General features: G+C 35.8%; 2 protein-coding genes across 4 annotated transcripts; both read left to right on the forward strand.

Moving 5' to 3' along the window:
• The first annotated feature begins 1527 nt into the window (after window positions 1-1527).
• Window positions 1528-23398, forward strand: LOC117207956. Of its 3 annotated transcripts, XM_033448699.1 has the most exons (4): window positions 1528-1766; window positions 1834-1992; window positions 22526-22850; window positions 23004-23398. In XM_033448699.1, exons 2-4 carry the CDS (start codon window positions 1971-1973, stop codon window positions 23041-23043), a joined length of 387 nt encoding a protein of 128 aa, XP_033304590.1. In that variant the 5' UTR covers window positions 1528-1766; window positions 1834-1970; the 3' UTR covers window positions 23044-23398. The 3 variants fall into 3 exon arrangements, with proteins under 3 accessions (XP_033304590.1, XP_033304589.1, XP_033304591.1); XM_033448698.1 differs by having other exon boundaries at window positions 1528-1992; XM_033448700.1 differs by lacking the exons at window positions 1528-1766; window positions 1834-1992 and adding an exon at window positions 13736-14061.
• Window positions 23340-25444, forward strand: LOC117207944 (eukaryotic translation initiation factor 5). Its single transcript, XM_033448679.1, has 3 exons — window positions 23340-24489; window positions 24572-24757; window positions 24841-25444. Exons 1-3 carry the CDS (start codon window positions 23434-23436, stop codon window positions 24961-24963), a joined length of 1365 nt encoding a protein of 454 aa, XP_033304570.1. The 5' UTR covers window positions 23340-23433; the 3' UTR covers window positions 24964-25444.
• The last annotated feature ends 289 nt before the right edge of the window (window positions 25445-25733 follow it).

Raw genomic sequence — 25733 nt, forward strand, 5'->3', positions numbered from 1 at the left:
TTTTATATTAATTAATTTATATTAATATCGTATCGGTTATAAGCATACATTCTAATTTATGATTAAACAAGATTACTGCATTGTTATTGTTTCTTTAAATCAATCCGGATTGGGTTATTTTTTATACTCATATAAGCAAACAAAAGTTTTTTTCAATTGTATTCATATAGTGAATAAATTTTTACATCGTTGTATGTTAAAATAATATTTCAGTGACAAACATCAACGAATCTCTTATCAAAATAATTAAGGAATCGAATGAGAAATGAAACCACGAAATTTTTGTTGCATCTTTGATAATGATAATGTGCGATGTCACATGGGGATTAAATAAAAAACAAATATGTATTAAAAAAAGTAGAAATAGTGATGGTTTCAATCTTAATTTTGAGCGATTTAATGCTACAAAAATTCATATCACTTTGAATACAATTCAATATTTAAAACTCTTAAAAGTCTTGAAAATCATGTAAGTCTTAAAAGACTTGTATGTAGCAAATCTTAAAAGTATTAAAAGTAGGATATAATAAAGAGATTGTAGATTGTAGATACAAGATATTGAATGGATTAAGATTATTAGATTTATCAAGACTTTTAACACATATCGAAACTTTAAAGATTCAAGATTAAAGACTTATCGAGACTTCCAAAATCTTTCAAATATAAAAGCATGATTAGATTCGAATTCTTCGCAATATATAGATATATATTCAAAACAATTGTGTATCATCTCACCTGAAAGTCAAAGTGAGAGTAAATACAAAATACAACTAGTCACGTGGTATTCCAACTATTGGCTGATTAGTCGTTAGCAAATTATAATCTTCGGGGACAGCTTTATATTATTGGAGAAAATATTTAAACTGACCTGTTAAATGTAATATATTTGCTTGATACATCGTAACGGAAGTATTTGCTCAGTATAGCTCAATGTGGACAAATGTATTCGATTTTCCAATTTCGGAAATTAATGTTCGAAAAAATAACGTTTTATTTTACTTTATTACGACCAGGCATGTACAACCAAACAGAAGATTACTTTATATGTGAAGATAAGTAAACAGTGTACAGAAGCTTTCTCGGTTTCCTTCCTGAAAAATTTGAGTTGGAAAATGTTCAATCAAAAATTAGTGCGCTACACGCATATTCGATGAAGTTTTAAATGCGGATTTTTTGAAAACGAACTAATTGTATTCTATATTTTCCATTTAGTTTAATTTACTTTAGTTTAGTATCACGCGATCTGCTACACTCCGTATTTTACAATTGAACAGTTGCAATATTGGTTTAATTATTTTAAATTTTCTTATAACATTTACAACGTTTAAAGCTCTATTCAATAAAGAATATACGTGTTCATTTAAAAAAATCATCTTTTAGTTTTTATCATTTGTATCATTCAAAGTTTATATTATTTTTATTCAAACCATAGTTTATACGACCTCGATTATGAATTCAATTCCGTTTTCCCTAGATCATATGGTTTTATTTACCTCTCCTGACTGGACTCGTTAGTGAAAAAGATTAGGTAGTGGCACAAATATCAGTCGCGGGGATTCACGACTGACGTTTACGGCCCTGGTTTCGAGGATCGTTTCGTTTGCAGTTGTATTCAGATAGTAGCCGTCTCAGAAGCCGGAACGTTTCGTGTGCACGTCTCAAGCGATAAAGTTACTCACAGCACGCAATTCTTTACAAAGAATCGCCAAGCAAATAGCCATTTGACAACAGGGATACTTGTCATCGAACAGGAAAAGGGATAGAGAGTACGCAGAAGTATTATCACGGTGTCACGTCTACGCGACTGACCGTTTCAACGACCGACTTTCGTAGGCGACATCGTTGAAAGACGTAAAACGAGACACTGGGGTACACCCGACAGGGCGATCCATCTGTGTCGATACACCTACGAACACCCGTTCAATTTTCACGCTAGAAGGCGGCCGTCCAGCAGGGCGATACCATTTTATATGACTTTTCTGCGACGTCAAGGTGAGTGGAAACATGGTATAGTAGCGATCGCCGATGTTCTATCTGGTATCGTTTCGTATACTTCCGACGCTAATTTTAGCGACCAGCCATTTTGGACACGAGAACGTGCACGAGATTCGCGACCAGTTTATTTTACACGGGAATTGAACATTTCTACCGTATCCTAATCTTTTCTTCGGCTTGTTCCATAAGCAAACGTACATACATGCATACCACGTTTCATCTTCGTCTTTTACTCGTCGTATCCGTTTGTTGCCTTTCATATCACAACGACGTAACGTTGGATCGATATTGCTTACCGGATTATTGAACGCACCGAAACGGATAGTTTCGTCGCTTGAGTGAACCACGAGATTGCGATAACGTGCGTATAACGTAATATTTTGATGAATCATGGTTTAATATATACAATGTACGTTTCAGTGGTTATGGGAAACGAGTGAAACAAAGTTCGAGAAAAAATACGAGATGTAATGTCTTAAAAAGTAATATTAGGAAGAGGTGTTAGAAGCGGTTATGTGTTTAAAATTTCTTCATTCGTTTCTTATATCTTTTTGTACGTTTGATTTATTTCGCATGATTTAAAAAGTGCTATATCATCTATACTAAATTAGCAATTATAATAAATCGTATCACGGAGAAAAAATTATTTTTTAAATTAACCGGTATACATCGAGTCGTGTATTCAAGCTTTAGTACTGTCGATAAAAAGAACAGGTTCGTATAGTTGTGTATCACTGTCGAGTTTGATTGTTCTTCCATCACAATATTACATACATGTTAATATTGACTTAAACGATTTGTCCGTTGGTGTTTGTATCGAATCATCGACTATCCGTACTTTGTACGTTTATCACGATCGACCATATTTCTTCGATATAAGGCCATTATTTTTGTGCGTTTGCATGTTTGAATGTTTACCGATCGAGATTCGAGGAAGTGTGTACCGAGTGATTTCCAAAAATAGATTGAAAAATTGTATAAATTATAGAGTTACATCGCTCGTTCCTTCTTTATCGGCAAACAAAGATCATCGGAGAAATTTCTGTTTTCTTTATTTGTAAATACATTTGAAACCATACGCTTCCTTTGTTGTTGAAAATATTAGTTGATAAAATATTTATATTTTTCTACTATGTCGTTTAAAATACATCCATGTTTTACTATTTACGTAACTTCTCTTTCTCGTTTGAGAGATATCGTCGTGTAATAGTAATTGATGGAATTTTTTCCTCGCATATTAAGCAAATAAAAAACACGTGTTAAAATTTACCATTGCGATATTACTCCTGTCTCTTTCCACTCTTGCGTTAGCGTTGATAATTTCTTTCTGAAGTTCCACGCGTTATCCAGATGAAAATAATCTAACAAGAGGTCTTTATCTGTAACGATGCTTGTGGTTCACGATCAATGACGCTTTTTATTATTATTTCTTGTAGCCGAACAGGAAGTACAGCTGCGAAGGATTTCTTTTACAATTTCTTACTTGTATTGTACTAAAAAAAAAGATAAATTTTATAACACGTGATTTTGTAATTCTTAAATAAACTTATGGTGTCACATTATTTCAAATTTAAATGGTATGTATTTATGTACAATATCGCAAGTAATTGATATTTCGTTTTCTCGGGGAAAAACGAACGATATCGGAATTAATCGGACGCGATTAATTAACAAGATCGCGAAAGGTTAACTCTCAATTCGATGTTTGGCTTCTTACAATATTTACATTTTGATTTCACTTTCCTCTGGATATACATGACCTGTTTGCGTCTAAATCGTTCAATAAACATCATTTCAATGATTCTTCATTCCTGTAAATATTTTATAGTATCTAAATTGTATTTCTGAGAGTAATATTCCCCAAAGTACACTAGATATGTATAAATTGTGAAATTTTTAATAAGAAGATGGTAAATTATGCATATAAAATTGTAGTAGAATATTGTGCCTGAAGTATTTATAAATTTCTTGTTAGGAGCTGATCATCATTTTAACAAGATACTCTATTGGCAATTTATTGGAAAAGGTAATTTCTAATTAGCAAAGAAAGTAGAATCGAATGAACCATCAAATTAAATAGATAAATGTTGCAATAATGAAATATATTACCGCAACGGACAGTCAATTACATAATCCGCTTTCTTTTTCTTCTTGAAAAATTCATTCGCATTTCCATTGCTTTTACGTCGTCATTGCTTTTTACTGTAAAAGAAGGTTCAAAAAATATCTAAAATGAGTGTGTCGTTGAAATGTCATGTTGCAGACAGATAACATTAATAACCCCTATTCATATTATATTCTCTGTTGTGTAACATTTATGTTATTCTTAACGTCTATTGATTTATTCATAGGAATATCGAAAGGACCTTGGCTTCGATATTACTATATATTATACTATAATATTATTATCAGTACAGTACGAAAGGTATATATCTGTCTGTAACTGAAGCTAGTTCTGATTTTCTCTTTGTTATAGAAAACCTTCAAAAACGAAAAAAAAAAAATTAAAAGAAAACGAAAGAACAGACCATATATAAGTAGAAAAATGAATCTTTGTCAAAATTTATTGTAAATCTATATAAAAGTTTATATTTAGAAATTGTAGATAAAATAAAAAATAAGAAATAATTCATGGATAAGAGAAAAAATTAGTTCTACAACATTGTTGATTTACTGGCTTTGAATTGTATATTTTCTTCCGGTAATTAATCTGAAAATGTGTTTCTACCTACGTATCGGTCCAACTTTATTCCATCGTTACGTGATGTTCGATCATCAGAACACGAAACGTCTGCTTTCGAAACGGATTCTTCGAACGGACTCGAGTAATCCGACCTTTCGCTCCCTTCGCGTATGCTCGCCTTATTTTTTCCATTTATCTGCGGCTTAAGATGGCCTGCTCTGACCCTTAAGCGTGCATAGTTGCTCGATAGCGATGCAAAATAATACCTCTTAATCAGTTCCTCTCAGTGCGACCCGTGGTTCTCAAACGGTGTTTCGAGATTGCCAACCAGTTTCCTTTAATCGTAATCTGATCCTGCTGAGATGCTCGAATTGTTATGTTTCGTTCTAGCTCTTATCTCGATAAACGAAAAGATCTTTTAAGACTATGTTTAACTCGCGACTAAAATGATTAATCACGTATATCAATGACGATTATTTTATATTTTCCTCGAGACGATTCGGACAAAGAAGAGAAAAGATCATTTGTAATATTTCTTTGATAAATAACGACGTGAGAAATGAATTGATATACTTGGCTTCTCTATACCTAGCTGTTGAATCAGATGTTAATTTCTAAATCTTTGGATTTTGCAGATTAATCGACATACACAGGAATATTGCATTTATCGTAACATCGATAGTTTACATATATGAAGTAGAATCTATGCAGCAATCTAGTATTACGAACCATAGATCTTGCTATAGTTTGCTATGAATTTTCCAATCTCAAAAAACAAGTTGCTTTCAATGCTTACATCATCATGGAGAATTCATTCATTCTTCCTTGTAGTTTATTTTCTCTGCGATTCATTCGAAAAATAAACGATACTCCAAAAGTAGAACACTTTTATTAGAGAAACTTCTAAATTGGTTAAATAGATCCATTTGACGATAGCTTTATGATACTACCATCTTGTGGGTGTGGAAAGGAATTTCTTTCCGTCGATGTTCCAAGAAGAGTAAAAGTTTCAAATTAAAGTATTTATAGTACGTAATACGATAGCAGTTCGTTGATCCTTAATGGGCTGATAGATTAAGAATGAAAATATCCAACTAAAAACACGAAATACAAACTTATTTTGTATCTTTGATCTTTACAATTTTGACTTATAGTTTATCTTGAATTGAATCACACGTTTCGTTCGTTCGTTCATTCACAAGTACGTACATAGAAGATTTACGCGTTTGGTCAAGGCTACGATGTCCGTAATCTCGTTTTCTTCGCCGATTCAGGTTCAATAATCTCGCGAATCGTGCTGGAGAGCCTCTGGAAGGTCGGTGTGAATGACTTGCTCTCGAAGGGAAGCGGTCATCGAGGATCGACGAGTAGATAATTAGATCGTTTATTGTGCAGCTTGTTGTTGAATCTATGTATTCTTCTTAATTCCACCGAGACGATTGATCGTCTGCTCTCCGGTTGGAAATCCCGCGCTTTATTGTTTCAGTGAATTTATTTCGAATAAAATTCAACAGAATTTTTATGATATCGTTTTACAGCTGTACGAAATTAACACTAAGCTATAATGAAATTACAGTAATTACATCAGAAGCAATATTTACAAACTTAAGGTAAAAAAATGCTCAAAAATGACCAAAGACAAAAATCGGAAGAAAAGCAGATTTTATTACGTATATAACTCGATCGAGGAAAGATCATAAGATTCATTGAAACATAAATACTTCTTTCCTTCTTTTTATGTCGTATGTCAATATATGAAGAATACAAACTTCTGAAAAATGTTAAAAGAACGACTATTTAGAATCGATCTCGATTAACCGGCTGAACGTAAATCGTATTCGTATATTAAATTGGTATAACACGATCCCGTAAGATAGCCATTAATTAGTCGCAGGAATTTTCCTGTACCTTGTATTCGTGTATTATCCTTCGCTTCTTGCGTTATTTTATTGGAATCGATTCGGTCGTATTCCGTACTATCATGCCGCTCCATTTCCCTTTATCCCCTTTATGCCTTTTATCGCCATCTTCAAACTCTCCCTTTTCCATTTTCTTCGTCTCGTTCTTCTTCAATTTATAACTCCTTTTCTTCGATTATCTTGTACTTTTTGTAGTGGAATTGAATATCCTAGATAACGACGGTGTTTTAACCCTTTGCAGACGCTCTAGAAGAGAAGTATTGGCGCGTACAGTTCAGAAAATATACACGTTGGACGTTTGCGTTATTCATTTTCGAGGCTTGTATTATTTTTAGTTATATTATTTAGTTCATCATCATTGTCATCACTATTACTGCGAAGGCGGCGGCACTAGGGGTGGCAGAAGCCGGATTCTTACCGGCTAATAAAACCTCCAACGGGCGGGACGGTAGAGACCAGTGCGAGTTGATCGTCGGGCCCCCTGGGTGCTTAAACACCAAAAGCACTTTTACCAAGCACTCCCAGAAAGTACACCCACAACAGCGCAAGGGAGGAGGCTTGCGCCTGTTGTATATTACTTTTAAGAGAGATTTTGGCTTTTTCATCTTTTGCAAATATATCTCCAGGCCGAGGATTCGAACTCGCGATGCGCCCTCTTCAGTTCTGGGCCTTAACGAGCGTAGCTGGTTTTAACATAGCTTTATATATATTTTTTTTTATTTGGAAGAATTTTACAATCATTTCTCATTGAGAATTATAAGTAAATTATTCTTGCGTGGTATTGTAACTTGGATTATAAGAGTTTATAGTATGTTTGATTCTAGCTGAATCTAATGTTCAAATCTAAAGGGTATTGTCTTTTTAGCCTGCGGATCTGATCCGTCGTGTCAAGTAATTGGGCAACTAATGGGTTTTGGTGGTTGTTAACTCTTATATTATATCCGTTACTGAATTTTGATATTTCTTCTTTAACTGTAGGTATCTGAAGGTCGCGATGTAAATGAAAGACTGAAATTCGTTTTGACTCGACCATCGTCTACCTCGTGAGTTTACGTTAAACGGAAGATAAAATTTCGCAAGATCTATAATTTTCTTTCGTCAAAAACATAATACTGTTTAGTTTAGATTATCGCTCGGAAAAATAGACGCACGCTAGCCACTTGAAAATAAGTGTCCGGAACTGTGAACAGATTCGGGCGGCTATATACCGACACGCGTCCGCAAAGTGTTAAAACACGTTGCAGATGTTATTTTTACGGCGACCCATATTTTCTAACGTACATTTTTGTTTTAAATCGTCGGAAAATTGAGAAGGAAGGAACCCGCGATTCGAATACCATTGACGAGTTTCGTTGTTGAGACGTGGCATGCAACTCGCTCAAACCACGGAAATAAAATTGCTGCGTCTCGTGCTAGCGTAAAATCGTAAAACTTGTCCTTGCCTTTCGTCTGTTTTTTTCCACGTACTTGACCGTGACTTGGTCTGACCATCTCAGTTTAGAAAGAAATACGCGTCGTTTATCTTCAACCTTACCGTATCAAATCTTCGCAAACCATTTCATTCAATTTCTTTCTCTCTGCTTTTTAGAACGTTATTTTTGCTGTAAGTTGTTGATTCCTTTGCTCGGCTTAAGGCTTAATCGAGGCTATAATTAATATGGCGCAAGAGGGTAAAAAAACACGTGCAAAAAAAGAACGAGATTCGTCCCACGATGCAAATTTTATGCAAAGTTGAAGGGATTTCCATCTGTTTTAACGCGTCGAGTTAATTGGGCAGAAATGGCTATCATGTCGGTGGAAAAACAGTGAATCTAGCCGGGAACGAAACATCCGAGAAATTTGCATTTATGTCGACGACGCGTTCATAAATTGATAGAATAAATAAAAAGACTTGTAAATATCGTAACGAATATTTTACTTTGGATATCTTGCGTATTTTTCCAACGTTTCTGTATTTTTCAATTTTCCATAAATACGAAGTATCGTTGTATCGTTTAAAAAGCAGACGGTCTTGCAAACGTTCCAGCGCCAGTGCATTTTCTATGTTCGAGATATGGAAACTTGTCACACATTCAGCAACAAATTAACAGAATTCTATAACGTGTAAAAGACAAAAAGATAAGTGAATTTATAGTAAACTTATATGTTTGCCGGAGAATTCGTATTATTTAGCCATAAAATATTCTTATTCGCGTTTAGAAAGTTCCACGTGGCACTCGATCGAGTGCAGAAAACCTTGTAAATTAAATTTCTGATGCAAGAGTTGTTTGAGAAAAAGATTCGCATAAATTATGCCGATTGCAACGATATTTCAGGCACAGGTGTCGAACAGACGGTCGTAAGCGTTAATTACAAGCTCCCAAATATATCTTCCATATATATCCCTTATGTGTTCTCTCGCCAACCTTTCACTTCTGATAAACAAGGTTAAATTTTAAATCACCAAAAGAAAACATTATATACGTTGAGAAAGATCATGGAGCTCGATACGCGCGAAGGCGGTCAACGCTAGTTTCTAATGTTAGGATCACGAGAAAGAAACGGAAAGTCTGACCTTGTCGTAAGATGCAGTTCGTGGAAAAATAGTCGACACGCTGGATATGGCGCACCGGAAGTTCCGTGTGCTTGTATGAATTAGCATAGAACTATGTTTCGTTGCGTCATTTTCGGGGATGCCCGAAATCGCAGTTGCTCGATCGACGCCGTTTTTCACGTTCCGCCTACTTCCTGTCATCTCAGCCTCACTCCCAACGATCGAATATTCTTCCAAAAATTTTACGCACGTCCACGTCCAAGTATTCTTCTTCAAATCGTTTAAAAAATTGTTTTCTTCCTATTCTTCGTCTTTCTTAATTCGTATCCGATGTATTAGGTTGTCAGAAAAGATTTCTTTCGTTTTATAAGGAAATAATAGACGCACGATGTTCCTTGTTTTATATTAGTTTATTGAATTATGCACGAGCATGATAATAGAAACAGAACGAAATGGATCAATAAAATAATATAAAATAGAAACTGTTGTTCATCTATTATCACCTTGTGAAACGAGAGAAACGTTTTGGACGAACTAATTATATTATACAACATGCTATTAACTAACTAAATGATAGATGTATTTGTTTTTTGGTTAAATTAATTCTAACGCTAGGAACGAGTGGTTGGTTCGGTTATAAATTTTTGACAAATTGTTCATTTCCTTTAGAGGTTTCGTAATGCGTACGTATTATCTTATCTTCCACGGAGGAAGAGTATTATTACGATAGAGTGTCGTAAGAAACGCGCGAAAGCGATAAATGGCGATAGGATTTTTAAGAAGATTTTTTGCAAAAGAGAAATTGATTACGAAGTGCTTCGATTGGATAACCGGTCTTTTCACAGAGCGAAGAAGCATAATATTTCATTTTGGGGGAAAGGGGGGAAAGTGGAATGAAAATATCCTAAAAAGCATTTGTTCGTTAAAATATATTTCCTTTGGCTAGATGCTTTCTAAGACTTCTGTACTTGTTCCACGTGACATTTCACGTATCGTGGAAATTATTCTCTTCGCTTTGCCCTTGCGCGATTAATATTTTTTTATTTCAAATGTCTTATACGCGTTACATCATGCAAACGTTTAAACGTAAAATATTTTGTATAGCTATCGATTGTTAAAACGACATTTCATATGAGTCAGATCCGAAGATAATATCGTTTATGAATCACCATATAAAAACAGGATGGGATACCATGTAATTCGAAACGTATATACAAAAGATATCGTATCATTCCTCTTGTTGATTCAAAGTGGAATTTGCAAATATCCTGTCTGCGAATCATGTACTAATTACAGTCTAACACTGTATGTGAAACATCCTGTATAAACAGAATACGTTACACAATGCAACGTAGGAATACGATGTAACGCTACATATAATCTACCTTATGTGGATTGTCCTCTATGTGTTACCATATAGATCGTGCTATACAGTCTATGTAGTTTATTCTATACAAATAAAACACTAGATGTAATCCATTTTACACGAATGTCCTTAGACATATACGGTAGAACGTTTTACGCGGATCACTCTGTAAACACGGAGTACGTTATACAATTCACGATGCAATCTCAAAACACTACAGAAACGCATAGAATAACATGCAAACTGTGCTGCGATTGTACTGCAAGCTGTTGAGGTCACGAGTGGCAAGATTTACTTCTACGTCTCATAATGGCTATTCTATCTTTCCAGATTTCAATTAGTAGACGATTGCCAGACGGATAAATTACAATAATCGTTTAGCATCACGTAATTTAGAAGTTACATAGAAGTACCATATCATCTACATTGTTGAAATATTATTTCACCTATTTATTATACTTTTCTTATTTATTCTTTCGATAATAATGAATTCAGTGATAGTAATTGTAATTTGGTGGATTTAAAATTGATTCTTACGACGCAAATGGAAAACAAGTTCAATCTTGAACCTTGTTATGCGGATACAGGATTCTCTACTCATCCAACGAATATGAATCGTCCTGTATGTACATTACAGTGAACGTATTAATTTAGTAAGTGTATACGCTAATTTGATAAGTAACTGTAATTATAGACAGTGATATTTTTACTAGTAGAAGTATACTAGTATAGTTTAAAAAGTAAGCGGATATATTTACAAGGAATGAAGAAATTATACGCTTTCACCGTAATGTTGTGCATCATTAACCCTTTTACTTCCTCTCGCCACTTTTCCATTTTTCCAATCGAATATCGTACTTCGTTGAACTCGAACGCGTTCAACGATTTTTCCCCTTTATCAGTTCTATTAATTCGGAATTTGCATGAGCTCGATCTGAGTCACGATCAAACGCCTAAAACCGCGCGCGTGCGCCCACGATAACAGGCGAAACTGTATCAGCGGTAATGAAACGTTCGAGCGGCATTACAGGTCGAAGGGAACGAAATTTGCATAAGGAGAGCCGCATGCCGTGTTTTATCGCCGCGAATCTGTCTCGGCCGCAATATGTCTTCCCGCGACGAGTCGCGTACGATCTAGCCTTGCCTGAAACGTATCGGTGGAAATCGATCGTTACCAGAAAATGCATAATGCATATCCGTCAGTTCGCTGGATAATAAACGGTCCGCAGAATGCATAACCGCGTGATCTGTTGCACGAACAAGCGGTAATTTTTCGTCGTGCGTGAAAAATGGAGAACCGGACTCGTTGATGGACATTTTCAGCAATCTTATTGCGTTTATTACCATTTAGTCTCGTGCTAGTCTTTGATAATTCATCGTAGGACGATCCAGAGACTTGTGAGATTCGAAGTATTTAATTAGACGCGATAGAAATTTAATTCCCATATGCAATGACTTTTTATTGATTTTTATGAACATTTGCAGAACGATTGCTAGGAATTCAGTATGGTTTACGATTTCTCGTTTCTCTGTAATATATTTCTATTAGGCGGTTATTAAATATGCAAAGCGACCGATATATTCTACGTTATGAAAAGGAGGCTGCGCAATGTTTCTTATAACAGAAATCCAAATTCCTTTGAAATCCGTAATTTACTGGTGCAAGATTTCTCGTTATCGTTTGTCGAGCTCTAATCAAACGGTTAGTTGTGATCAATAGAAGCAGCTAACGTTTTCCTTCTATCCTGCAGAGGAAATACAATGCACAGTGGTCCTGGTAACCAAGGATCGCGGTTATTAGGTTTGGCCCAGGATTATTCGATTATTATAGAAATTCCATTTGGTTTGACCGAAGTATTTCATTAATCATTCTGTCGTTCACCGTATCTCGTAATTATAAACACAGTCTAAAAATGTTAACTCTTATACAATTACGAAAGAAAAATATCTTACTTGACTTTGTTTTTCCGATGGATATAATCTATTGTTTTGGACAGAGGAAATATTTCGTTCCTTATCATGTTAACCTGTAAAAATGTATAACACAGCGTAGAAAAATTGAAAGTTCTTGTATAATTTTATTCTGCTTCTATTCTACGTAGTATTCGATCAAATTTTTGCTACATCTTCAATCTGATTCTCCACATTTTTTTTTGTATTTATTATTTTGGTTGTATTTCACATTTTAATCAGATGGAGAGCATATTCCGAGTAATATTACTGTTACGTGATGAAAATCGGATATTACTGTTTCCATTAAACCTACATTATGGTTGAGGAACCATTCTGTGCTTATCCAATTTAATCATGAAGCTATCCTACATTAAATCAGGAGTATGATATTATCATCGCAATTTGATCAATAGTTTTTTAACAAATTCACTTAAGGTACATTCAAAATATACAAAGTACACTAATGTTAGTAGCTATTTATTCTCTGTCCAACCAAGAACATGACGTAACTACATTTTAATTCAAGTAAATCTCAACCCACTAATAAACTTTCTGTATATGCCACAAACGAGAATCTGGTTAATTTATTCTGATCCGCTTAATAAGATCTAAGACCGAACCTAACCTCAAACTTCTTTCTTGTTTAATCAAAACTATTATCGATATTATCGATTCGAGTTTCAACCCCTTCAACATTCCAACTAATTCCACATAATGCATCCCATAGAATCGACCAGTACAACAATCCTCACAGATCACTACATGTCAAACCTAACCTAAAAATTTCTTTCTATTCCTATATCTCTTAATATTCTATGATGGAAAAATATCTCGTTCCATTCCTCGTATCCCAATTTTCTTATTTTCCTCTCATAATCGGTCAAACGCAAGTGAGAAAACTCCAGGAAGCATGATTCGCCAACATGTGGATCTGAACCTAACCTAAAAATTCTCAATCTCCCATCATTCTGTGATGCAAAAATATTATATTCCATCTTCCACGCGTGTCGATCGACTGATTCTCTTACCCTCGTCGCATAACCAGTCGAAACACGCGAGGGAACTCCAGGAAGCTTGGACTCAGCAGCGCGGTCCTCGTGGCGAAAGATCGTCGAGGTCTGACCTTGCCTGACGCGCGTAATCGTAGCAGAAATTCCTCGTCGGGGTTCGTTACGTCCAGATCGGGGCAAGTTTCGATCAATATACGGCGTATCCTCGGCCGGAGGACGCGTGCGCGCCTCGTCAGGCCGATCCGGGTGCCGCGAGCGAGCGAACGCGCACGACGAGGATGACTCGAGTTACGACAGCCGGCAGAAAGCACTCGTCCAACACGCGTGTCGTTCGCAATACGTCGTGTCGTAACGCGTATCTAAATTCACGTATAATAATAATCCCTCGATCGTAACGATAATAATTGACAAATTTACGCGAGACTACGCAGGATCGAGCGTTTTTTCTCGGGCTACCAAACGGAAACCGGCCAGTTAAACTCTTCCTCTGTCAAACTCTCCCTACCTCTGGCGAGAGTCTCGAGGAGGATATAGGGACGACTCGACCACCAGCAGCTGCAGCCACGGTCGCAAATCACGACTTATGCGTCTGTACCGAGCAGGTAAAGATCCTCCGGGCCCTGCTACGCCTCCGCACCCGCTCGATACTCGTTCCTGGGGGCTCAGGCTGCTCGTTGCCTCTACAGGAGGATCTTTTTTCTCTCGATGCTTCTTTCGACATCTTTCGGACACTGGATCGTTGCTCGAGATCTTTTTACTTTGATCCTTTAAGACGTGGTGTTTAGTATCTATAGGTGTGTAAGAAGGTTGGGTTTGGTGATAAGGTTGGACTTGGTTTAACATCCGTAGAGCAAAAGATGCTCTTTTTCGAAACTTTTGGAGAATCAGAATCGGATTCTTCTAAACTAGTGGTGTTTTAGGTAGATGCGACAATTTTGCGTTTCGTGATTTGAAATGTGAGAAGGTTGAGTTGAACTTGGTTTGGTATCTACAAAGTGTAAGATGATCTTTTCAAACCTTTCGAGGGACCAAAATTGCATTCTATTCGATCGGCAGTGTTTAAGGTAGATGTGAAAAGGTGGCATTTGGTGAAAATGCGAGAAAGTTGGATTTGCATGGCATTACAGTAGGTACTTTGGAACGTGAAGTCATAATTGATGTCGTGTGGTAGCTTTTCGTTCATTGATCCGAGATCTTTTGAACTGCGTAGCGTGCGTTAACGTGGCCTCTTTCGCATTGTATCGTTCCGATTCATGGTATATATCGGAGAGTAATCGAAAATTGGATTGAATTTAGTAATTCTGTGATTACGAATAGATTTTATACCATCTTTCTCGAATATCTTAATTTAGTCTGTGATTTCTTTAATTTTGTTGGAAGTTTGCATCAATGATTACTGCTTTTCAATGTCTAGTCGTAAAATTCCATACATCGAATATTTCTTGAAATTCTTTTAAAAAGACTGTGTCAATTAGACTCCCAATTTACACAGATGTAATGCTCAGATGTGGTAACTTTCAATTATTGCAATAGCAAATTTTTATTTTGGAAGGAATATTGATCTTGTTGCTTTAATCTGTAATTAATTAACACAAATGACTCTTAACTATTATACTAACAAATTTTCGACCATTCGCGGTCTTCTAAATCCTAAACAAATCCATCTGGAAATTTTTTACAAATAACGATTCGACCTAAACGTCTTGAAACACTGTCTCGGCACTGACGATTTTTCCAAACTGCTATGCCGTATCCTTAAACTTTCAGAGAGGTGGAAAAATCATCGCCAAATGCTTAATCTTGAAACAATGACATAGCTACGATTACCTACTAATCGCCATCGTGGTTTCCATTCATCCGGGTGTTCCGGGTCTCTTCTCCTCTTCAGTGCCACCTCCTACGAGCAGCGTAACGTGCATTGACGTGGCCTCTTTGCGCATTCTGTGACACGATGCAACGTGACCGTGCGCACCGGCTCTCTGGTATTTCAATCTCCATATTCCACCACGAGGTTCATCTACGCGATATACGCAGATTACTATCTGAATATCATATTATCAAACGTATATCGCCAACAGGGTGAATTTCATCTTATCGCGCCACCAATGGGAGTGGTTTCGCACATTTTCGCGTCGATGAAATTGCTTGATAAACGATGGCGATCGCATCAGTTTCTGTGATACCGTGTTCTCTTCGTTCATTCTCTTGCCGCGTGTTAGATAATTTTTTCCCCTTGTAGCTCCAACATTTTTTTATATTATACGATTATATATCGTACGATTTTTTTATATTATCGACCAGCACACTTTCACGGTGCACAACTTTTTGAGATAAAAGGAGAGATTATACATATTTGTCAATTTATTTATACCGTGATCTTCCTTTTTCCATATTTTATAATTATATATATTATAATTATTGTTGGTGTGGCGAGTACAATGCGTTAATTTTTGTGATTTTCTATTCTATGATTTTGTGTGGGAGATGATTAATCTCTTTCGTTTCTAAGCCTATGTTTTACTCATTATCTAGGAAATTGTGTGTGGGTACTAATAACGATTTTAGTCGTCGTTTTATCGTTAAAGTGCGTAATGCTAGTGACCTGGTAGTATCTCCTGTTTTCTATATTTATTCTGTTATGAAATATTTTATCTAGAATAATTTTCCACATTAACGTAGTTCGATCGTTAGAACATCTAACGCCGATGACCTACATAGTCTTCTATTTTCTATATTTTACTATTTATCTACGATACTTTGCTATATTGCCCTAGTTTTATCATTACAATGTGTAATGCTAATGTTCCGCATAATTGTTGCTCCGTTAATCTCATCGGTACGAAACGCTTAAATTTCCAACGCCAAATTTCCCCTTGTTCTTTGATCGACCACAGATTCATGATTGATCCAACCTCTGCTCGAGAACAACTATCCAATCATTTTTTCGATCTTCTCAATGCTTGCCTTCCATGGTTTGGAATTCGAAAGATTCTCTTGACGAAAGCCGAAGAATCGGTGAATGCGAACTGTCTAAGAATCAGTTCACGAGGAGATGTTTTTATCGATCTGTTTCGACCAGGTGTCTGTTGGTTCGCCGACTGATAGCTTGGGGAATGAACAATTGCCACAAGAGGCGCGGGTTCGAAGGAAGTGGGTGAACGTGACGTCCCTTTGAGCTGTTCCTCCTGGGTTAAAAATGTTAAAATATCTGGCTCCTCTTTATCTACCCGCTGTGCTCCTCCGTATGCCCCGTTTATTACACGCGTAAACCGTACGAAGATTGTTATAGACATTGAACACTACAGTTGAATTCCATTCGTCAGAATAAAATTGTATTTAATATATACAATAATTAACTCTTCGTTGGTATTATTGGTGGAAGCCTGAGATCAAATGAATTACAGTGTTATAATTTTATAGCCTAACAGCTACATTGATGTGCAAAAATCTAGAATCACATAATTTTTTCATTTTATATTCCAAAGGCAGCATCTTAAAAAATTTTAACTAATATTATATATTTATAATAGACATAGTACTTTCGTACTTGATATTAATTAAAATTCTCTCAGAGTATTGCGTTTGGAACATAGAGAAAAATCTATTCAGCTGGACGTTTTTTCCACATCGCCGTAGCTCTTGCGCTCCAGACGCGATTCTATCACTTTAATTTTGCTTTGGATGTTTTATATATTTTTGCATTCTTTATGTTTTTACATAGAGTAATATACATCGCGTAGTTTGGCTATTATCCTCTAGACAATATTACATACGCTCTTCGTATTTTTAAATATTTCCGTATATTTGAATTTTCTATAAATTCATAATCCTAGTCTAGCCATTGTACCACTGTAATGTTTACCACTGTAATAATTTGTCTGGCCATGTAATTGGTGTAATTGCTATTCGCCATACGCGTGCACGAAATTCTCTTTCTATAGAGATGGGAGAGAAGCTCATTTGACAGCTCGACTAGTATTATATTGATAAATGGTTATTGATACGAAGCATCGCGGTTAGAATTCTAAGCCGTTATTTTACGCCGCGTGCTGGACATCGGACCGCTCGATACACACGAGTGCCTGAATATTTTAAGAGGAAACGTTGATAAAGTTCAAGAAGGTATTCAATCCTGAGGCATTTGGGATTTTACTTGAAAAATATTTTTTTCTTTTTTTTTTTAGATTTTTAATCCACCATCATATAAAATCATTAAATACGAAAGGGAAATTGCTTATACCCTATCGTCTCGTTATTATTATTTTATCTTCTACTAAATATAGGAACGAAATTTTATTACACTTTGTTACTATTTATGACGTTTTTTTATTAAATAAGGAAATAAAATGAATAGGGAAAAATCAGAATCGATAATATGAAATGTATCGAACAACTGGAATAAATATTTGTTTAATCTTTTTGCTACATAAAGGTAGAAGAGGAGAATTGTTATATCTTGTTGTGTTGTATTATTGCTGTATTTCATATTAAATAAAAAAACAAAATTCATTACATTTTATCATATTTTTATTAGTTTCTATTGATCGTATTTTATATCGATTGCAGAATTTATATAAATATCATCATCGATATGAGGTGAATAATATCGGAGTGTACAGAATGTCGCGTTTGGTTTGTACGAATTTATTCGATTTGCGAACTCGATGCTTCCTTTGTGTGATTAATTCTCTCGCTATAAATACATGTCATTGTGAATATCTGTAGCTACTGGACATCGAACATTAAAGCAATAATTATTTTATGATAACGATTATTTATCTGATAGATTATCGATGCACTTGAAACTCCAGTTTGTCGTACTGCGTTTTTATATTATCGAAATGAAAAGATTAAATCTCGTAATCAGTTACATATGATATTTTATATATCGAACGTTTCATTTCTACAAGGTTACATTTTATTGAAATTTTAATATAACGTTACATTATACTAACATAACACAATATAAAATTATATAAAAATCAAGTGACTTTCGCATTTTTATGTTATCGCAACTTTATAATTCAATCTATGATTACAACTAAATATTTGAATTAAGCAACTCTTGAAAAATGTAGAACACAGGTGGTGAAATTTTTAATTTGAGGATACTGTGGAAAAGCTAAACTTTGATAGACGAAATTGTGTCTTATATGTTCAGATACTACGATCAGTACTATTTTTGTAGATAATATAGACTAGTATTATCGTCCTGTGTATTTTATAACGTCCTATTGTATTTCCCTTATTTTTCGAAAAAATATTACAGTCGTACCATTTTTCTACATTTCCACTTAATTTATCACCGTAGCTGGATATTGCAATCTGCTGTTATAAATTTCAATATCCGTTCCATCATAGTAACTTTCTATCATAATTTTACACTCCAATCCATTGTTGCAACTTGCTATTTCAGCTTAGCATTTCAATTTCGCATTTCAACACTTTTGCTCGATGACATAATACAACGATAACAAGCACTTTCACGTACACCATTCTGCGGCTTTTCCTTCGCCATTATCATGCCATTTAATTCACAACTTCTCTTGGAAAATACAAATTTGTCGTACAATATAAAACCATTACATTGGAACGCATCTCCTACGGTCCATTGGTCTGCGCGGATACAAAGTTAAATATAAATCAGAGAAGAAAATCGTAAATGAAAATTCAAGAATAATACGACATTTCGTTCGCCATTTTACGAATCTGTAAGGATTTCGAAGCAAGGAGAAGCATAATCAACGCGAGGATTAATTCTCCGTAATCGCAATACGAAATAAAAGGTTTCATTGTAAATTTCCGCGTTACGTTGCTTCGCAATTGGAGCGTACACGGGCGAAATAACTTTGCTCGTCGTGGAAGACTTCCATGCAACGTTCGCGTTACCGTTTATCGTTCTACGAGGTTTAAATTATTAACTTTCGGTCAAGTCTTCTGCAGAATATTGATCAGATCATATCCCACGTGTATCGTTTGCTATATTCCATTCTCTGTTTCCTCTTTTCCTGCATTCTAAATCAAATAATCGATTTTCCTAAACCCACTTCCTATATCCTATTATCACAAACGCATTACGAGTTACATAACAATTACAAGGGAAAACAAATTTATTTTTGAGTGGAAATAATATATATTTGACGAGAAAGAAATCGTCACTTGTCAGAAAAGAAATTCGCTATTTCACAAATAGAAATTCGAAATGCAGTACTTCGTGTGGTACACCCTATATATACGTAACCGGAAGCGTGGTTACGGAGTTACGAGCCATGTCTGGCTTCTTGTCGACAATGATCGCGTCGATATTACGGTTAATACGCAACCACGATTGTTTTCTATCGGTTTCTTGTTTTACGTGACAGGAGGATTATCCGTGGAGCTTTCGAAATCTCAAACGTAAATCTCGCGAGAACGTTAGAATGTCATAATATTTCGAAGTAGAAATATTACTCATCATTTCGGTAGAAATACAATATTATATTATCAAGCTGCGTATGTTCAAAATTGAAAATTCAAAGATGCATATAATGCACATGATATGCAAAAATATACAGGGTGGTTGGTAACTGGTGGTACACGCGGAAAGGGGGTGATTCTACGCGAAAAAAGAAGTCGAAAATATAGAATAAAAAAATTTTTTTTTTTAATTTTTCCATCGAGACAACGATCTACAGTGAGATCCGTTATAACGAGACGCGATAAGGTGCACGCGTACCGAGCGAAAATTCAAAGTCGATTTTCTCGAAAACAAAGCCTCGAAGGAAAAATTTTTATTCTATATTTTCGACTTCTTTTTTCGCGTGGAATCACCCCCTTTCCGCTTGTACCACCAGTTACCAACCACCCTGTATAAAATATCCGAAGTACAGCGATCGTTATGATATTTAATGGGCGAAGTAAATTGAGATTACGGTCTACTTATCGCTAGTGTTTAAAAAAGAAAAAATTGCTACGATAAGACGCGTAATATTTGTAAAGAAAAAAACATCTATAAAAGAAAACAGGGAGAATCGTCGAAGAAAAATATTTTAAAGAATTTCACGATAAATCTTTGCTATTTTTAGTGCAAACTTTTCAAAGAAAATTGATCATAAATTAAAAAAAAGAAACGCGACGTTGAAAGAACGAAGATTGCAGAATATTTATGCAGAACATTCGCGGAGAGTTTAATTCAGTATACGTATCACGATGGAAAAATCCGAGCTCGACGTCAAATATCGTGGCCTGATTTTCGGGTCAAACCGTGTGGCCAATTTGACTGTATGAGAAATTAAAGTATAGATTGGTTGCCGTGTAGGTTTACGTAACACGCCTGTGCTTATCGTATAAATCGTAATTGTATCTGTAATTCGATCGCAGTTACGTTAATGCCCGTTATATACAATAGAAGAATCGTATTAATGCACGTAAGATCTCGAGGAAATCTTGATGTTATTCAAGTAATCACGTGATATAAACATTTGTTTCATTAGAGAACAACCAGAGTAGAATTACAATGATGGATTATCGTTACTCCGCACGCGAAAAAATGTCTGTTGAATTTTATTATCTTGGCGCAAGAAATTTGACGATTCGTTAAGCCGAATTTACACTGGTTCAGTTTGTAGAAACACAGCGGACGAACGCTGCTTTCGGCGGATGAAACGAGGATGATAAATTCGGTTTTAGACACTTTGTTTAATAATAAGTAAAAATTAGGATCAAGAGTAAAATCTATAAATTCAAGTCGAGATATTTAATTATTTAATTATTTACTCATCAATAAAGTAGAAAACCAGCCGATGTTTTGCAATATTTAACATGTATAAAGAATAACAATTGAGTGATATACCCCGTTATTCCTCTCAAAGCATTCACCAAACTTAATTTTCTAACTCAATACTTTTCAATTTCTTCGATATCTTGTGTGATACATTTTAGGCTACATATTCCAGTGACTTGCACAATATTCTTTTTCGATTTATTACAAAAAGGAAATATATTAAATTGTAATTTTATTTTGGATATTTTATATATTTTTCTAAAATATACGTATCCCATACATTGCTACACGTTTCAATTTCTCATAAATGCATCAACATGCGCAATCGACTAATAACATTAGTTCAGTCGCGTAGCTTTCTACAAGTCATGTGACGTGATAAAAGGATAATTAAAAAATTCTGTACTCGAATGATAAATTTTTCCATTAAATATACTATCGCCGAGCTGATGCAGAAAACACTTCAAAAACGAGTGGATCCATATCCCGTTATCCTCAATCGTATTTTGTCATACTTCGTCGTTCAGTTGTTTCATTTTTGACCGACGATGCTCATCGAAGGATCCTCGTGGCGTCGTTTCCGGTACTCATACCTCGAGACGTTCCTCTTTTTCGACCAGGTCCGCGTGTGATTTTCGCTATCATGATTTTCGCATGGTCGATCACCTCCGAACATCGGCTGGACGATCGTTAAATCGCCGCGAACTAAATGATATTAAAACACCAAGCAAAATTCACGAACGATCGACAAAGAAATCCCACACACAAATGATCCACGAGCCATATGTTGAAAATCATCCTCCGATGTTCCTATTTTGCGAACGGTTTTAGTAGGCCCGACTCTTTCCATGTCTGCGAGGCGTCCCACGTCTTCTTCGGGTTGAGATGATTTGGCTGATTGAACGTAGGTTCGTTTTTAGTCGTCTTCGATGGTGAAAAGAGAGAGGGGGAGGGGAGAGTATGTTTTTGATGGTAATAATTGAGGTAATCCTTAAAATATTAATTTTCAATTTCAAATGGCCAATTTTTATTAGGTTTCCTTTGATATTAATAAATGGATATGGTGAGCCGTTATGTTAATATTTGACGGTAGCTGACGTTTTGTTACTTCATCCAGCTTCCGAGAAAAGATATTATTCTGTTCAATTGAGTGATGAAATTGGAATTATAAAATATAAAATATATTATATTAATGTTTATATTGTATTGTATTAAATGCATAAAATGTAAATTAAATAAGTTTAGGACTTAGAGATTGCTTTTCCTCTACAGCAAATGATTAATTGGTTTTTGTTTAATTTCAGAAACATTCAGGATATCATCCAGAGGGAAAGGATCGGTGTACAGCAAAGGCGGCGGTAGTAGGACATTGTCCAAGCGATTTTTAAAAGGCAACATCATCACTTTCGACCGGTCTAATCGTTCGTTACGAGCCACTTGTGAATTAACCACACCAACCTTGTACCCAGGCTTTCTTAGGGGCACAAGCAACGGACAGGCAGCGTGTATGATCATTGAAGACTATCCCCCTCTGCCCACCAAACCGAGGCAATATTTGTATCAAGATACCACCCAACGATTTCTAAATCATTTAGTCCTGCCTAAGCACAGGACCTCAAAATTTTCCAGGTTAATATTTAGGGTAATAAATCGTAGAGACATTAGCTCATTAGTCGTAAGGGACATTAGTCTCTGTAGACATGATCTGAATTTATGAAAATTATTACATTATATACAATTCGATTCAAAGATTGAGTTTTCAATACGTATTTTAATTTTTAGTAATAGGCATCGGAAGCTACAGCCGTTCAGAGAAACGTGACTGGCGTCAGCGGGTAGTGCGGCACACGTTACCGCAGACAACGAAAATCACCCTGACTCGATACGTAACGAGCTACCATCGGGTAGCCATTGCCTGGCAACGTCGCTGCACAGCAATCAAACTGCCGCTGGAAAACGTGGAAAGTAGATCCAGGAGGACGAGGACGAAAACGTTACCTACTTGAACGTCAAAAGATTAGGAGCCAGGAGATCCAGAGAGAACAAGAGTCACCGACCGAACGAAGCTTGGTAGCTTACAACAGTCTGACACTCGCGTCACCACTTGCCGACAGCTCGTTTTCACAACGACGTCTCGTCAGAAATTGCTGTTGTCGCTCGGAAGGGACATTAATTTAGCAAGGAGCAAGAGACGGAAACATCATCAATCACCATGGGGAGTGTCAATGTAAACCGTAATGTCAGCGATGCGTTTTACCGCTATAAAATGCCACGGATCCAAGCCAAAGTGGAGGGCAAGGGAAATGGTATCAAGACAGTAATCGTGAATATGGTCGATGTCGCCAAAGCGATTGGGAGACCTGCTACCTATCCTACCAAATATTTCGGCTGTGAGCTTGGAGCGCAGACCCAATTCGATTTCAAAAACGAAAGATTCATTGTAAATGGATCGCACGATGCTTCGAAATTACAAGATCTGTTGGATGGATTCATCCGCAAATATGTATTATGCCCGGCTTGCGATAATCCCGAGACAGAGTTGATGGTCAGCTCGAAGAAAGGAACCATTTCGCAAGGATGTAAAGCATGCGGCTATCACGGACTATTAGAAAGTAATCATAAATTGAACACCTATATCTTGAAAAATCCGCCGAGCTTGAATCCTGCTGTTCAAGGCAGCTCTTTAACTGAGGGTAAACGCGGTAAACGTTCGAAACGTGCGAATGGTGAAACAACCACCACTACAACCACTGCTACTGCTAATGGTGATCGATCTGGTTCTCCGGAGAATGATACCAGCACCACCGACATCGTGGTCGAGGCTCCTGAAAAGATGGCGGACGAGAACGGAGATGACGATAATTGGGCAGTCGACGTGTCGGAGGAAGCAGTTAGAGCCCGTTTGCAGGATTTAACAGATGGGGCAAAGGGAATGACTATTAGCGATGATCTCGATAAGACTGAAAAAGAAAGGATGGATATGTTTTATAAATTAGTTAAATGTCGTCGCGATGCTGGACAATTGGATAACCATAAAGAGCTGATTGCAGAGGCTGAACGTCTAGAGATCAAGACAAAAGCACCATTGATTTTGGCGGAATTACTCTTCGATCAGAATATTGCTGCTCAAGCCAAAAAGTATCGAGTACTTCTCCTTCGTTTTACCCACGATGATATCAAGGCACAGAAATATTTAATTAGAGGAATCGAACAAGTGATAGCCCTCCATAAAGATGCTTTGATGCCGAAGGTACCTGGCATACTGAAGGTAAGACAAATTGCTGATATGAATTCTTCGGTAATTGTTATGAGTATATGTTTTGATTAATAGACTTTGTTTATTGTTTTAGCTCTTTTACGATGCTGATATTTTGGAAGAAAAAGCTTTGTTCGAATGGTCGAACAAGGTGACTAAAAAATATGTATCAAAAGATTTATCCCAAGAAATTCACGATAAAGCTGCACCGTTTTTAACCTGGTTACAAGAAGCAGAAGAAGAAGATTCTGAACCAGAAGAAGAAGACGACGATTTAGAGGTAAATGTTTGTTTTGTAAATAACTTATATTTCTATACAATTCCAAATTACACATATAATCTATATATTTGTTTCTGTTATAGATTGAATATGACGATAGAGCCAAACAGTCGCTAAAACCACAACAGTCACCGCCTATACAGAAGCCTGCTGTAGTCAATGAAGACTCGGATGACGAGGATGATTTTGATATTGATGCCATTTAAAAAAAAAACGACAAGATGCTCAGATGTCGGACATAAAAAATAGACAAAAAACGACAGAAAAATATATGTCCGATAAACGATCATTTCTCACACGATACAAAGAGTCGCAATGCAATCTCTTATTATAATATAGCATTTTGTTATTTTAGGCCAAGGAGTGATTATAAATGCCATTACACGTATGAGAAATTTTAACTGTTCTCAAGTTAGCAATATTTATCTGTACGGTAATACTTTTAATTGTTTTTAATAAGGCGATTACGAATTAATCTATATCATTATTCTTAATTATTGAGAGGTTTTAAAAAGAAATGAAAACGAACGATGCTTCCATACATTGATATGCATCTCTTTTAGAAGAAAAAAAAAATATTGATAGTTCTCTGCCGTTATTGGGAAGTTGGCCTGCTAAAAACGTTCTCTATTGTATCTATTTACTATTCAAATAATAATTATTCAAATAAATATGGTTTACCGCAATATATCAAGTTCTTTCTTATTTCCAAAGCATTTCCTCCATTTGAAAAGCATATGTATGTATATAGTATGAATAAGCAATGAAGTAAAAATAGGTATAATGAATGATGGCCTAGTTAGTCATCATTACTTGCATCTATATCTCTGTTCTTTATCGTAGCTAAATTGTTAATAATTCACGCCAAAAAATTGCATATTTTATTGAGCGAGACGTCAATTCCTACTAGATAAGCTATATTATATCTAAATCGTTTACAACGAACGAATTAATGGTACGGTATGTAAAAAGAAAC

The sequence above is a fragment of the Bombus bifarius genome, unplaced genomic scaffold (assembly GCF_011952205.1).
Source record: "Bombus bifarius isolate JDL3187 unplaced genomic scaffold, Bbif_JDL3187 scf7180000008047, whole genome shotgun sequence".
Lineage (NCBI taxonomy): Eukaryota > Metazoa > Arthropoda > Insecta > Hymenoptera > Apidae > Bombus > Bombus bifarius.